General features: G+C 34.0%; 2 protein-coding genes across 5 annotated transcripts; both read left to right on the top strand.

Annotated features, from left to right (window-relative positions):
* Window positions 1-613: 613 nt before the first annotated feature.
* LOC114173801 (protein PIN-LIKES 2) lies at window positions 614-2,703 on the top strand. Of its 4 annotated transcripts, none has more exons than XM_028058412.1 (2): window positions 614-757; window positions 1,109-2,703. In XM_028058412.1, the coding sequence occupies exon 2, from the start codon at window positions 1,137-1,139 to the stop codon at window positions 2,472-2,474; it is 1,338 nt and encodes a 445-aa protein (XP_027914213.1). In that variant the 5' UTR covers window positions 614-757; window positions 1,109-1,136; the 3' UTR covers window positions 2,475-2,703. The 4 variants fall into 4 exon arrangements, with proteins under 4 accessions (XP_027914213.1, XP_027914215.1, XP_027914212.1 ...); XM_028058414.1 differs by having other exon boundaries at window positions 1,056-2,703; XM_028058411.1 differs by having other exon boundaries at window positions 614-799.
* An 849-nt stretch (window positions 2,704-3,552) lies between these two features.
* On the top strand, window positions 3,553-5,881 carry LOC114174297. Its single transcript, XM_028059116.1, has 3 exons — window positions 3,553-3,825; window positions 4,000-4,070; window positions 5,603-5,881. Exons 1-3 carry the CDS (start codon window positions 3,657-3,659, stop codon window positions 5,678-5,680), a joined length of 318 nt encoding a protein of 105 aa, XP_027914917.1. The 5' UTR covers window positions 3,553-3,656; the 3' UTR covers window positions 5,681-5,881.
* Window positions 5,882-14,924: the final 9,043 nt, after the last annotated feature.

Raw genomic sequence — 14,924 nt, 5'->3', positions numbered from 1 at the left:
TTTTTAAATAATACATAAAAAATATATATTTAATATATTTATTTTATTTTCACTTGTGTTTTAAAAAAAAAAAATTGATATGCTAAGAGTGATTCTAGTATAAGGTAAAGAGAAAATTTTATTTTAACGTCCATCTTTTTTTCCATTTTATTCTTTAAATAATAATTTTTAAATTAAAATAACTATTTTATCAATGTTATCCTTTTTATGATTTTTTTAAAAGTTTAACTAATTTTTTCTATTTGATATTTTTTAAACTTAACTGCTTTTAAAATTAAAATAAATATTTATAAAATAAATAGAAGTTATCTATATAAAATTTTAAGAATTATATATATATATATATATATATATATATATATAATTTTACATTTATAATCATAACAATTTTATTATTTCTATAAAAAGAAAGTGAACGCTACTTTGCATTTGTTTAGATACGATTATTAATATACTTTTTAAATATTTTGAGACACCAAAGAATCTTTTTAGGTAGCATTATTGTACAATATTCTAACTTCTGTAATTAAATTAGTTAAAGAAATTCAAAATATAATTTTAAAATAATTATTATAAGATTTAGTAGTAATTATCAGGGTTGAATGATTGAATGAAGAGGGCACGTGAAACCTGAAAGGGTTCATTGTCTCACACCAGTAAGAGTTGAAAACTCCGTGTATCTTATCTTCTGGCAGAGGTTCCGATATTTGTTAGTCTCTTTTTGTCTTGAGGATTCAGAAATTTTGAATCTTCCACGGTAAGCAAATGACCCTGAAAATTTTGTCTCCAAAATTTGCCTGTAAGTCTCTTTTGATTCTGCTCTAGTCTTGTTACTTCTCATATGTATCCTTGGGACCCCATTTGTCATTTATTTCAGACTCTGTTTTGGTAATTCATACTTTCTTCTAGATTATTGTTTTATGTGTTTGGAATCTTTGGTGATAAACTTGAAACTAAGTGAATCTGTTCTCTCTCCATAATGATTTGAATATTCGTACTTTCTACAATTTTTTCACAAGAAAAATAACTAATAAAGTTATTAAATTGAGCACTAGATTCATCACGCCAACACAAGATATGAATCGAATGTTCAATGAATGTGTTGCAGGAGGTAGTTCTGTTCTTTGAGCTGAAACATGTTTGCTGAAAATACTATGACGGCTTCGCATGCGGATCTGGCAGCTGCTATAGTGCCATTGTTGAAGCTGCTTTGCCTAACAGTGATAGGGCTAGTTCTTGCAAACCCAAGAATGCAGTTCATTCCTAGAGCTACGTTTAAACTTCTTAGTAAACTTGTCTTTGCGCTGTTCTTGCCGTGCCTTATATTTACTGATCTAGGTGAAAGCATTACTCTTGAAAATTTTGTGGATTGGTGGTTTATCCCGGTCAATGTGCTAGTGAGTACAGCAATTGGATGCTTACTGGGGTTCTTAGTGGTGATCATATGTAAACCACCTCCAGAGTTAAACCGATTTACTATTATAATGACGGGATTTGGTAACACTGGAAACCTCCTCCTTGCTGTGGTTGGATCTGTTTGCCATAGTGATGATAATCCATTTGGGAAGAATTGCAACACTAGAGGGGTGACATATGTTTCATTATCTCAATGGGTTTCTGTTATTCTCGTATACACTCTTGTTTATCACATGATGGAACCTCCTATGGAGTATTACGAGATTGTTGAGGAAGGGGCTGAAATCGAGGAAGAACGAGCATTGAATGATATCAGTAGACCACTCCTTGTAGAAGCTGAGTGGCCTGGCATTGAGGATAAAGAGACTGAGCATTCTAAGACACCGTTTATTGCTAGGATATTTAAAAGCATTTCAGGTATATCTCCGTCCAATATTCCTGAGCTTGAAGTGACAGCAGAAAGTGGTGGGAATAGTCCAAAATCCATTAGGTGTTTGGCTGAACCTAGAGTTGTCAGGAGGATCAGAATTGTTGCTGAACAAACTCCCATTCAGCATATACTTCAACCCCCAACACTTGCCTCTCTGTTGGCTATTATTGTTGGCACAGTGCCTCAGCTTAAGGCTGTGTTCTTTGGGTATGATGCTCCGTTATCTTTCATTACAGACACTTTGGAGATTGTAGCAGCGGCAATGGTACCTTCTGTGATGCTTGTACTGGGGGGTATGCTTGCGGAAGGACCAAATGAGTCTAAACTGGGGCTTAAAACTACTATTGGTATTACTGTGGCAAGACTTCTGGTGCTTCCTGTCTTGGGAATTGGGATTGTGGCTTTGTCAGATAAGCTAAATTTCTTAGTTGATAATGATGCTATGTTCAAATTTGTGCTTTTGTTGCAGTACACTACACCAAGTGCTATTTTACTGGGAGCAATTGCCAGCTTAAGGGGTTATGCAGTTAGTGAAGCCTCAGCCCTTCTCTTCTGGCAGCATATATTCGCCCTTTTCTCCTTTTCATTGTACATCGTTATCTATTTCAGAATTATTATGTATGTGTGAAGTTGCAGTATATTTACTGCCTTGACGTTCATGATTGAAATTGTGGTTTTCGGGCTTGTTTTGTATTCACGATGAAATTGTTGATGCATGGTTCTTTCCTTGCAATAAACATGTTGTATATTGTAGGGCTTAATGCATATATGATCTCTTTTAGATACAAATCAATGATGTATGAACTTCTTGAACTATGTTTTTGACATATGTATCATTCTGAGTTGCATTATTGTGATTTGATGCCATTGTGACAAATTCATTTGGAGTTGTACTGTTTTGGCATTGATTAAGGTGGAAATATTTTTTTCCTACAATTTGGAGCGGTGTACGGCCAACTTTATTTATCTTTAGAAAATTTGTCTGATGGAACTGTTAAATTAGATGTAATTTCTATACTTTTGGAGCCTAACTAGCACATGTTACTCATTCATATCAGTAACTTCGTGCTAAGATGGTAATTTGAAGTTTCCCTTAAGGTAATTTAATTTGAACTATTAAGTTCACTTTCCAAATCTCTGATAACGGAGATCATTGGGGTTTCTTTTAGTCTATTCTCAATGTTATTAGTATTTTTCCGTTGACATCCTTACTGTAAAGATATTTTATGAAAGATTCAGGCATAAAAAAGAAAGAGATGTGGGTTTTTGTGACATTATTATTTGCATATTTGGATGATTGCTTTGCCTTGATAATGATTAAGATAGTTTTGCAAAGGGAGATGTTATGAAAACTTAACTTTTCGTATTACTTGTTGGTGAAATTATAACGTTTTCCATTTTGAAACTTCATTTCTCTGGATCAAATATTGTATATTTCAACGTTTCGTAAAGGGTTTCTCCCTGCACCTCTCTAACTTTTATTCAGCACTCAAACTTTTCCAAAATATCCAATGACTTTTAACATTTTGATCTGCAGCCCCTCACACAAAAGTATTGGATTTCGAACTCTAATTAAGAAAATTATTGGATTTCGAAATTCGATTAAACAAATTATCGAATTTCAAAATTTTATTAATATATATATATATATATATATATATATATATATATATATATATATTGAAAGTAGGTATATATATATTTTTTCTTTTCTTTTTCAATTTTGATTTTGCAAGTCTCAATTATTTTCTGCTCTTATTTTTAAGGGCGACTCCTAATCAGTTGGGTTTGGACTTAAAGGTTGGCCCATATGGTGACAAAGTCCCTCAAGCAGCCAAGGCCTCTCATTCTACACTCGCTTGCCAAAATCAATGCTCTCGCTCTTCTCTTTTCTCTCCACAGGAGCTCTACTAGGGTTTGGGTCTTACCCTTCTTTGCGTTAACTCAACCCCATTCTTCAATCTCATTCTTCAATCCATGTAAGTTGATTCTCAATCTCATTCATTCTTCAATCCATGTAAGTTGATTCTCAATCTCATTCTTCAATCCATGTAAGTTGATTCTCCACCGTACCTTTTTCATTCCCAACTCTGTCATCATGATTCTAACTAGGGCATGGTAACCCATTTTGAATATATTCCATTATTTTACAGATCGTAAATCTGCTCCATGGTCGGTAGTACTCACTTGCTTGGAAGTAGGATATTCTGCTAGCTTTTTCCAAGTAAGGGAAGCTAGGGTTTATGTATTTAAAATTATTTTGGCAATTTTTGGTCTGCTTGTATGGCTGTGATGCTTGAATGAGGCGGTTGGTCGAATAAAAATGTATGGTGTGCGAATATGTTTGATTGATCTGGCGCTACTCTTTTTCTACATTGCACACTTTTCGTAAAATGAAGATTCCTACTGTGTTAACCGTTGGATCGAGCTGATATTTTAACAGCTGATCCTTAACACAAAATTATTGACTTTGATCGGTCGGATCTTTAATCGGAGCTCTGTAGTGAGAGCAATTTTTATCGCAATGTCACTGTAGTTTCGTTGTTGACAACACTGCACACGTTTCGTAAAATGAAAGTTACTACTTCGTTAACCGTTGGATCGAGCTGATATTTTAACAGCTGATCCTTAACACATAGTTTTTGACTTTAACCGGTTCGATCTTGAATCGGAGCTCTGTAGTGAGAGCAGTTTTTATCGCAAGATCACTGTAGTTTAGTTGTTGATAACATTGACCTTTGTTGCTTGTTTGGTTTACAACTTTTTTTATAGTTATTCAATTAAGTTGGTTCTTGTTTCATTTGGTTCTTGATTCAATCATATTTAATTTGAATATAAATACAAAAGTTTTCTGAACTTTACAAAAACTGCAGTTTTATTTCTAAAATCCCTAAATCGTTTGCATAATGTGATGTTAAGTTGGATTGCTATGTTAAAGCATGAGATGAGTGAATATGCATGAGTAAGAGGGTGTATGAGTTGTGAATGATGAGCTTGGATAAATCTTGGCATGTGATTTCAATGAAATGGTTGGTATCAAAATGGCATGGTATTGGTATGAGGTGAAATTCTATATTCATGGATTGGGAAGAATGAGTTGGAATGGATTCAACATGGAATATGAATGAGGATTTGGTTATAAAGGTTGGCATGAGAGTTATGTGCATGATAAAAATTACTTTATTGATTGAGTATGTTTGGTCTGTGTCAGTGCGTAATTCCATGAGCCTCTAGGTGAGACCTCATGGTAGTGCTTCAGTGGTCGGGACGTAATTTCATGACCCCTGTTAGTGGGAGTTCATGGTGGTGTCCCATCTATATAATTTGGTAAGGATTCAAGGTAAGGTTGCATCTTGACACTCTAAGGAGTCAGTTAGTCTCACTTAAAACGGACTGACTCTTGTGGTGAGAGTAGCAGGAGGCCTGAAACTCATCAAGGGCTAACCTTGTGTGTGGGGAATTGAGACATTGTAACACTTGTAATACTTAGCTCGGGGGTGAGCAGAGGTATCCATCACAAGTGCAATCATTCGCTGAATCCGACCAGATTATATGTATCCGGATGAGTCGTGTCGAGTCTAGTGTATTGCTTGAGGAGTCATAACATGTTTGGATGACATATACTACTTGGATTGTGTAATAGCATGTGATTGCATGATAAACTGTTTCCTACTCTAGCTTACCCTTTGTTTGTTTGATTGTTATGTGTGTGGTTTTCTCTTTTTGCGATGATCATCAATTTATTGATATGAGCAGATGCGAGAACTCCCCGTGGTCATCAGGGTGATGGAGGTTCCACTGCTTAGTTCGTGTTGGGACAGATCCCGCTTTTGAGAGTTTACTTTAGAGCTATGTCCCATGTATTATCTACTCTCTAAGTATTTATTTTAAACACTGTCGAACTATTTTCTCTGTCTAGTTATTGGCATGGTGGTGTGTCCTAGTATTTCATTATTAAGTACCTTGGATATTTGTAAGGAGTGACTTGATACTCCACAAATTGACCCTTTATGTTATCCTGTGTAATATTCCATTTGATTATGTTAATATTTAAATGGGGTGTTACAGATCTCCTTTTATTTATTTTGTTTAAAGATTATTTATTTTTTAATTTTAATTAATTTTACTATATATTTATTTTTAATTTTATTTATTTTCTAATTATTTTTAATATATATATAAAAATGAAAAATAATTATATGTATTGAATTTTAAAATTCGGTATATATATATATAATTTTGAAATTTGGTCCTATGTATACCAGATTTAGAAATCCGATAATTTTTTTTATCGGACTTTGAAATCCGATAACTTCCTAAACATGTTTGAAATCCGTTTTAGGTGTACAAGTGGGTGTGTTGAGTAAAAGTAAAAAAGATTATTTTGGGATTTTTTGAAAAATTTGGGAGTGTTAAAAGAAATCCTTGTGGATAGAGGAAGAAGTGCCTATTCCTTAATTATTTATAATGGGCATAATCAAGATATTTAATGGAAGTGATTCCCATCCATATACCACCTATTTTTTAGGGAAATGTGTTATATTTCAGAGCAACAATAACAAATGGTATTCAATGGAAAATAGTAATATACATGCTTAATAAAAACAATGCTCCTTAGGGAAGACCACAACCTAGTTACAAGTCTAAAAAAAATAGGAAACAATAGAGACAACTTTTCTATCCTCCCAACAACCTAAAGATATTGTTGGTTTATGCTTTAGAAAAAAGAAATTTATTTCTTATGAGGTTTTACTTCTTGCACCACTTCCTATCATTTTATTTAATTTCACTTTTGCCATTGAAAGTTTTATTTGAAATTTACATACGAAAGAGACACAATGAAGTGGAGGTGTTTTGTTCTTGTGGGGGAGTTTCATTTTTTGGTGTGCTTTTAACGTTGTTGAGAAAGAGGATTGATATTGGAGGTTGGAAGAGGGTGGCAACGGGTGGAAGAAGGTAATATTGAGGTATAGGGTGTGTATTTTGAGGTGCATTGTTTGGTAAGGGTCATTATGTAGGGCTGAAGTTCACTCAAGTTGGATTGGGTTCGGATACAATATGTCCAATCCAACATAATCCATATTTAACATTTAAAAATCTATTTTGACTATTTATTTTGTCGGGTTATCCAGATACATTTAATTATGAATATAATTTTATTCGAGTGTATTAATCAAATTTAACTTTTATTAAATTAAATAATAAAAAAAGTAATGAGTGAATTTAAAATAAAAAAATGAAAATTGTGAAAAATAGAACAAAACTTCCAGAAAAACAATGAGAACAAAACTTGAAAAACCTAGAAAATAACAAGAAAGAAATAGAGGTATGCGTTGGTCTTTTTAATACCAAATCCATAACTTCATTCACAACAACAAGCATGACATGAATCTTGTGAGCCATCTTAACCAAAACAATCATTTCGAAAGAATAGACCAACAAACATCATAAGCACACAAAAATTTGAAAAAATAGCACTAACAACAAAACCCTAGAAATAGCCAACTACATAAACCCTAAAATCACACACAAACCTCATTAGCTTAACCACACACAAACACATTTTTTCTACCAAACTTTTTCTCTCTCAATCCATAATGGCAGAGCACGGAGGCACCATGATAGTTTCGAGCATGGCTTCGGTGGGTGCAAGCATGGCGGTGATAAGAGTTGTGAACACCGTTAAAGGCCTCGCCGTGAAGAGGAGGATGTGTGAGTCTTTGTTATGAAGTTCAGACCTCTAATGAAAGAGGGTCACACGATTTTGGAAAGCTACACCGATTTATTTGTGTTGACGGTTTTTAAGAAGAAGGAAAGGCACTGGATGAGAGCATTGGGAAGGAGGTTTTTAGGGGTTCAGTGAAAGATTTAAAGTGGGGAAGAAGAAAGAAAAGAGAGGGCTACTAGAAAATGGGGGGGGGGGGGAGGGGGAAGAAGAATAAAGAGAATAATTTGGAAGAAATGAAAGAGATAGAGAAAAGGGGAAGAAGAATAAAGAAGAGGAGTGTTACTAAAAGACCGAGAAATTTAAATAATTAAATAAATAATTATTTAATAAATGCGGATAGTGGGAACCTTTATGGTAATTAATGCTGGAATTTATGATGTGGAATAATACTAGCTCAAATGGTTGATAGTACTTGGTTATATTGAGGGGGCTTGGGTTTGAGTCTTGTGTATGTCATTTGTGTTTTGTTTAATATGCTTGAACATGATGAGTGATAATATAATCCTATATTATAGAAATTATCATGAAACATGAATTGGTTGTGCACTTGAATTGTAATTGAATGGTTGTGTGTTCAAACCTTGGTGCAAAATAAGTTCCTTTTTGCTAAAATTATTTTTTGGCATGGATGAGAAGGGCTAGAAACCCTATCTGTAGCCAAGAGAGTATCAAGGATTTAGAGCAAACTTGGAGAGGAGACCAGGGCTGGAATAATTGTGGTACAAGAAGGACTTTATCAATTTCAAATTTTAGCAAGGATTATCCAGGTAAGAGGAGTTAAACCTGTAAATTGCATGTTAGTTGATATATTGCATGGTGTATGATATAATATTATATGTTTCCCTTTGAATAAGCTCGTATTTCTGGGTTTCTTGAAATTTTCCAGAAATCGCCTGGTTGACCTTCAAAGCCGCTAAGTGACTCATAGCATTTTCTGTGTAATACTGGGTTCCAAGGAGGAACCGCTTGGCGGCATGAACCGGTCGCCAAGAGACACATGTGTTCCAACCTAGTTTCTAGATTTTTGTATGAACCGCCAGGCGGTGATGAACACTTGCTAGGCGATGCTAGCGATATTGGCTCGACTTGGGTTTTTTACGCGTTCTAGGTTGTTTTGGTGAAAAAAAAATGATACTTGCATGAAATTGAATTAAGGAAAATGAGTAATTGTAGCATTGCACTGTGAATTGATCTAATTGGATGGAAAAGTAGTATATATGAAAATTAGGGTTTTAATATTGGGGATTTTAGGTCTTGAATCAAATTGCGTGGTTAAAGGCAATAGAATCCAGTGTGTTGGAATCCTAATGTACTAATGGTAAACACATGCCATGATTGAAGTCTATTGAGTGGAAAATCGAGAAACTAGTATGGAATGGGGAAATCAGGGTCTTGCCTGGCGGTAGGCTATGTACCGCTAGACACCAGCGCATAGTAAGTGACTTTGCGTGGTTGTGAGGTATAGTTTTGGATCTGGGTTTTTGGGGTCATGTGTTTTATGAAAGTGGATTTTGGGGTCATAAGACAGAGGCTAAGTGGAATAAAAAAAAACTTGGATTAAGAATGGGAAATAAATTGGGTGGAGATTTAGATTGGGAAATCTAAGATGCGAGGCCTAGTGCGTGACATGATTCCAAATACCAGTGATATGTATAAATATCTACTACAGTTCGGGACTTAGGAACTTGATATAAAGATGTAATGGTTGCTGAATTGGGATTGTGGGATAGTCAAAGTTAATGATAGAGTTCAAGGTTGGGTATGGACCTAATGCTAATGGTAAGAGTGAAACGTTCATAATTTGTAATAAGTAATGTGGAAATGCAATAGGGATAATGGTAATTGGTAAGATGACATAGAGTTGGGTCTGGAAGTAATGCTATCATGATTTAGAGAGAGTCAAACTAGGTTCTGCAAGAATGATAAACCAATAAAAGACTCGTTTACTAGTGTAGCTCCTGACGATGGAGTTTTAACCGCCAAGTGATAGTTACAAACCAGAAGGGACCTGGAGCACTTAGCTCTTAGAGATGTGGACGTTCTACCAGGCGATAACTGTGTGAACAGTGGCACTGGAGCGTGTGGAGACTGGCGGTGAGATTCGTCCCACCAGGTGATACCTACAAAGGCAAGGTGTTCTAAGGCGCTTGGCGCCTAACAGCAAGATGCTTCCGCAAGTAGTCTGCAACTGGCTTTCGCCTAGTGGCTCTAGAGCAGCGCCAGGCGATAATGCAGGAGCAGAGACTTATGTGATTTGGATATGCGTGGTCTATAAGGCTTTGGATGGTACCTTAAAGATGAACTTGCTTGAGTATTCCTTGAGTTGTGGATCATAATGGTATCTCTTGAGTTGTGGCTCGAGATAGAGGGTAAACACGTGGCATTCCTTAAGTTGTGGCTTGGAATGACATCCCTTGAGTTGTGGCTTGGGATGACGAATTAACATAAGCATTCCTTGAGCTGTGTTCAGATTCGCGAGTGTTACTGGTGTGAGTGTGCGAGTTGTGGCTTGTACGGAGGGTCTCCACTCGATTGAGCAATCACCAGTTGTGGCTAGTGATGTGTTAATCTTGTGTCGAGAGTACATTTTATGGTTCGTATTTGAAACTCCACCTGGCTTTACAGAGTGTGGTTCGTAGCATGGTTTCCCGCACGTGTTCTATAAGTTGTGGCTTGCAGGTGGTGGTAGCAAATGGTATCTTGAGATTATCATCTAAAGACGTAGAATATGGATAACGTGGTGATGGCCATGTGGTATAAAATCAAATGATAGAGTTCCTTTGATGAGTGTATGCATATCTATTTGAATTGTATATATAACTTTATATTGTTAGCTCACCTTATCTGCTTGTGTTTGGCGATGATTGTGTAATGCATTATAGGGAGTAAATGATGTTGTAGGTGGTGCTAGTGAGGCATAGATCGGAGCGAGGCATCATAGGATTTTATGAATTCCGCTTATTTTAGTTATTTTGTAATTTGGTTTTAAAAACAGTTTTGAAATTTTAAGGCTTAGAGTTTAATTTATGATTATTGTAATTGATGATTAATGTATGATTTTAGTTGTCCCACGTATTAGGGAAAGACGTTAAGATAAATGTGGTTTATATTTCAATATTGTTTTCTTTTATTAAAATTAGTAATATCCAACCAGGATGTTATAGTTACTAGGAGAAGAGTATTGAAGAAATGAAAGTTAGAAAGGCGACTAGGGTTTTGAACTCTTAAAGAAATGGGCCGTCTTGAGTATTTTCAAATATTTTTTTCCTGACCCGTATCTAATCCTTTATACCTGTTTTACCCGCTTTAATTTATCCATTTATATCTGAGTTCGCATCAAACCGACCGCCAACTTATCTTTTTTCTTCTGTTTGGTCAGGTGTGGTTCATTTCCCTTCTTAAAAAAATTCTACAATATGTTGTTGGATCTTTTTTTGCCATTTTCTTTCAGAATCCATTTTCTAGAATGTCTTACTTCATTGCACCTCCCCTATCCTCGATTACATAATTCGAAAAAAAAATACTCACCACCTTCTACAGTGTCAAAATTAGACACCCCAGGCCCCACACCTTCGCAATGGTCTTCTCTGGTAAAAAAGCATTGTTGTGTTGCGGGAGGAAGAAACACTCGATAGGGGCACACTAAAGGATGAATAAGAAATGATGGATGAGATGCACAATGAAGGAAGAACCACACTTTAGGGCTAAGTTAAATTGGATAAAAGTCACTTTTGACATTTCATAATTTTGATGGGGTGTAAGAATAAATATGATAAAGTGCTAAAAGCAAAAGCCTTCTTATGATTAGGCTAACAATGTATGAGACCCATTTATAAGAAAAAGAAAATAGTTGAAAAACTTTGTTTTGTAAAGACATAGAAAATGACATTTTAGAAGTGATAATGGTTTAAAAATAGTGAAACTTAATTATTTTATTATTAAAAGGTTTTAGTATAAATAAGATTCTTATAAACGAGTTTTATTATTTTAAAACACACCATCTCTCTAGAAACCTCTTTTCTAGAGTTCTTTGACTTCTCTCTATGATTTCTCATCCTCTGTTTGTTTGTTTGAAGATCATAGACCGCTAGGGTGATTCCTTTGGTGAACTCTTCCTTTTTGTCCGATCAATTTCTTCAACAATGTAAGTTGAATTTTTGCTCGTTTTCTTGTAGGTCTTCTATGTCCTAAAGTTCCGTTGAGCGACTACCTTTTACGAGAAGAATGACACTAAGTGTCAGAACTGCTGCTGAGTACCACCTTTGAGAACCAGTTTGTATGTTGGCCATGTTTTCTTCTTTGGCTGTTATATATATATATATATATGTATATATATATATATATACATATATATATATATATATATATATATATATGCTATGGAGCTGATGTATTTTATAATGTTGTTTATTATTAAGGGAAGTGATAATATGGTTGTGGATGTAAGTAATGAAAGAAGTAATTAGCCAAGAAGGGGGAATTGAATTGGTTTTTTTGAAAACTTTGGTCCCTTTTTAACTTGTAAAAACACCTATGAATGATTCAAAATAAACAAGAAGTCAATATATAATTATGTTGAACCATGCACTTCCAATCGATTGAAAACAAAGTTAACAGATTGATCTCATTAAACATATAACACAACAATATATTTCAACAATTCAAAATATAAAAGTAGTCGATTGAAATACTAGAAAATTCTGCAGAAATACGAATTTGAAGATTAACTCAGAAACATTATTTGAAACTTATCAAGACTGATTCCAATCAACAATACAAATAGAAATACGTGCTCAAATTATGTGAAATCACTTAAGAACCATTAAAAGACTATTAAAAGCATATTTCTTGAAACTTTATATTAAGAACCAAGGAAGGAGAGAGAGAGATACAAACACAAGCACACAAATTTTTATACTAGTTCACTTAAAGTTGAGCTACATCCAGATTGTCAAGGCAACCCGAGCGTGACTTGCACCATTTCAAAAGGTTTACACAATCCATAAGATTACACTTTCACAATATGCAAAAACAAACACTAAGACTCTTAAATCCCATAAAAGTCTCAACAAGTACAATATGATCCCACTTGTAGACCTGAAAAACCACCAGGCAACACCTAGAAACCTGGGAAAGATCAAACCTAAATGAAGGCTCTTGCTAGCCAACCAAACCTACTCCAAGTTCCCAAACCAAGCAAAAATGCTCTAAGAAGATCAAAGATCCTTCACGAACAACTGCACTTCTGTATGATTTAGAGAGAGAATTTTTCAAAAGTCTAGAATGATTTCGCGCTAAAAAATCTCAAGTTTCACAACTCTCTAAAAAATAAGAACTTATAGCCTATCTATTTGCATATTTAATAGGTTGATTTTTCCATTTAGTATGTTGATTTCACTTAACTTAAGTGATATCAACTGATTGAAAGTTAAAAGTTAATTCAGCTGATTGAATATGTAATTTATAGAACTATAGTAGCAAACAACAGGTTAAAAGACACCAATCGGACCCTAGACATCTACACAATGCCAAATTGTCTACACTAAGAGCATCAATCTTCAAACTTGTGATCTTCATATGAAACCTAAATTTAGCACGCACTGCAAGCTTGATCAAACACGTAAATATCAAGTCTTCACATATTCATCAATTTATCATAACTTCTTCACGTCCCAATGGAATATCTTTATATATCTTCATCAAATATTAAAGCACCAAATCATTTATGCTAATAGTCGACATGTATGATGATGGTGTTTGAGGAATTTCAAGGTCAAATTCTTTATGGTGATTATCATGTTTTATTATTTATTTATTTTTATCTTTTATTTTTATTATTTTATTATCTTTTCAGATATTTTAGGTTTTATTTAAGAAATTTGGAAAAGATAACTATTTGGTTGATATTTTGCAGATAAGTGAAAATATCAGATATTTAAGAAGATTATCAACAAAATCAGTGGAAATTACTGAATATTAAAATAACATATCAACAAAATTAGTTATCCACCGAGTTGGTTACTTCAATTAAAAATGAGAATATTTGAAGAATATATCAAAAATATCAAATCTATAAAGATTAAAAGATATATATTTAGGATATTCACTTACAAAATCAAGTACAAAGTTATAGGCCCAGTCTAATTCCAAAAATCTATAAATAAAGGGCTTGATAGAGGTCAAAAGCAACAACCCTTCAAGTAGAAAAGAAACCCCTTTTGGGGAAAATCCCCCTTTGGGGATAAAGGGAAATAAGGTAGAGACACATTCTGAAGGCTGGAGACATTCACTTATATCACTATTCTAGTATTTAGAATGTTAAGGAGTAATTGATTCCCTTATTCATGGGGGTTGGGTGTAATGTATTCTTAACTCTTTGTCAATTCCACTAATCAATATATTACTTTTCCATCATTCTTGTGTTCTATTTTTATTTTAACTGCATGATAATTATTGATTACATACTTGTGGGTCTCTAGTTATTGGACACGATATTAGAACCTAAACTAGAGTAGACAACTAATTGATTGTATATCTAGACATAAAGTACATCATTGATAATTCATAACAATTGAATTTTGATCATTAATGCAAACTTATAATAAAAATTTCTAAGACATTAGGGTTTTATTATTCAAGTTTAAACTTGTCGCTAAGACATTAGATTTTGTTGGATAAGGTGTGAATGTTAAAGTAGGAATTAGAAGAATTTTTTTTGCTTTGAATTGGATCATGAAACCTAATCTTAGTGAAACCTTTATCATATATTGTTTCACACCATATCTTTGATAAAAATATAAAAATACAAAAAAAGTTTGATTTTTGTTTTGTGAAATTTGTTGTTTAACTGAGTTATGAATTGCAAGAATTGTCACATGTTTCACAAGTCTCTTGGGAAACGATACTTGGACTTTCTACTTTATTACTTGTACGATTTGCTACACTTGCTTTTTTGGTTTTAGGTTAACTATTTTGTACATTAGCTTACCCTTTGGTGTGCTTGGTGTTTTCTTGTGTTTTTTCATCTCTTTCTTTTGTGATGATCGCCTATTTAGTGAGAGTAGATGAAGTTGCAAGTTTAGAGACATCTTTGTAGGATGAGGAGCCATTAGTTAGAGTAGTGGAAGGTCTCGTGGAGCTTTAGTTTTGGTTAGTTTTTCTATAGATCTTGTTGGTTTAGTTTGAGTGTATAAATGTTATATTTTTATAATCATATCTTTTGTAAGATTGTATTAATATACTTTATTGTTACAAAATTGGCAAGTGTACAAAATCACACAAGTAGTAAAGTGGAAAGTCCAAGTATCATTTCCCAAGAACTTGTGCAATACTTCACAACTCTTGTAATTC

The sequence above is a fragment of the Vigna unguiculata genome, chromosome 2 (genome assembly GCF_004118075.2).
Source record: "Vigna unguiculata cultivar IT97K-499-35 chromosome 2, ASM411807v1, whole genome shotgun sequence".
NCBI classification, from domain to species: Eukaryota; Viridiplantae; Streptophyta; class Magnoliopsida; order Fabales; family Fabaceae; genus Vigna; species Vigna unguiculata.
This window is presented reverse-complemented; position numbering and strand designations above follow the sequence as displayed.

Excerpts from the sequence above, each read along its gene's own strand:
- LOC114174297 (XM_028059116.1), top strand. The coding sequence starts at position 3,657 with ATGGTGACAAAGTCCCTCAAGCAGCCAAGGCCTCTCATTCTACACTCG. Across the intron at positions 3,826-3,999 it reads AATCTCATTCTTCAATCCAT|ATCGTAAATCTGCTCCATGG; the intron begins GTAAGTTGATTC and ends ATTATTTTACAG. Across the intron at positions 4,071-5,602 it reads ATTCTGCTAGCTTTTTCCAA|ATGCGAGAACTCCCCGTGGT; the intron begins GTAAGGGAAGCT and ends TGATATGAGCAG.
- LOC114173801 (XM_028058412.1), top strand. The coding sequence starts at position 1,137 with ATGTTTGCTGAAAATACTATGACGGCTTCGCATGCGGATCTGGCAGCT.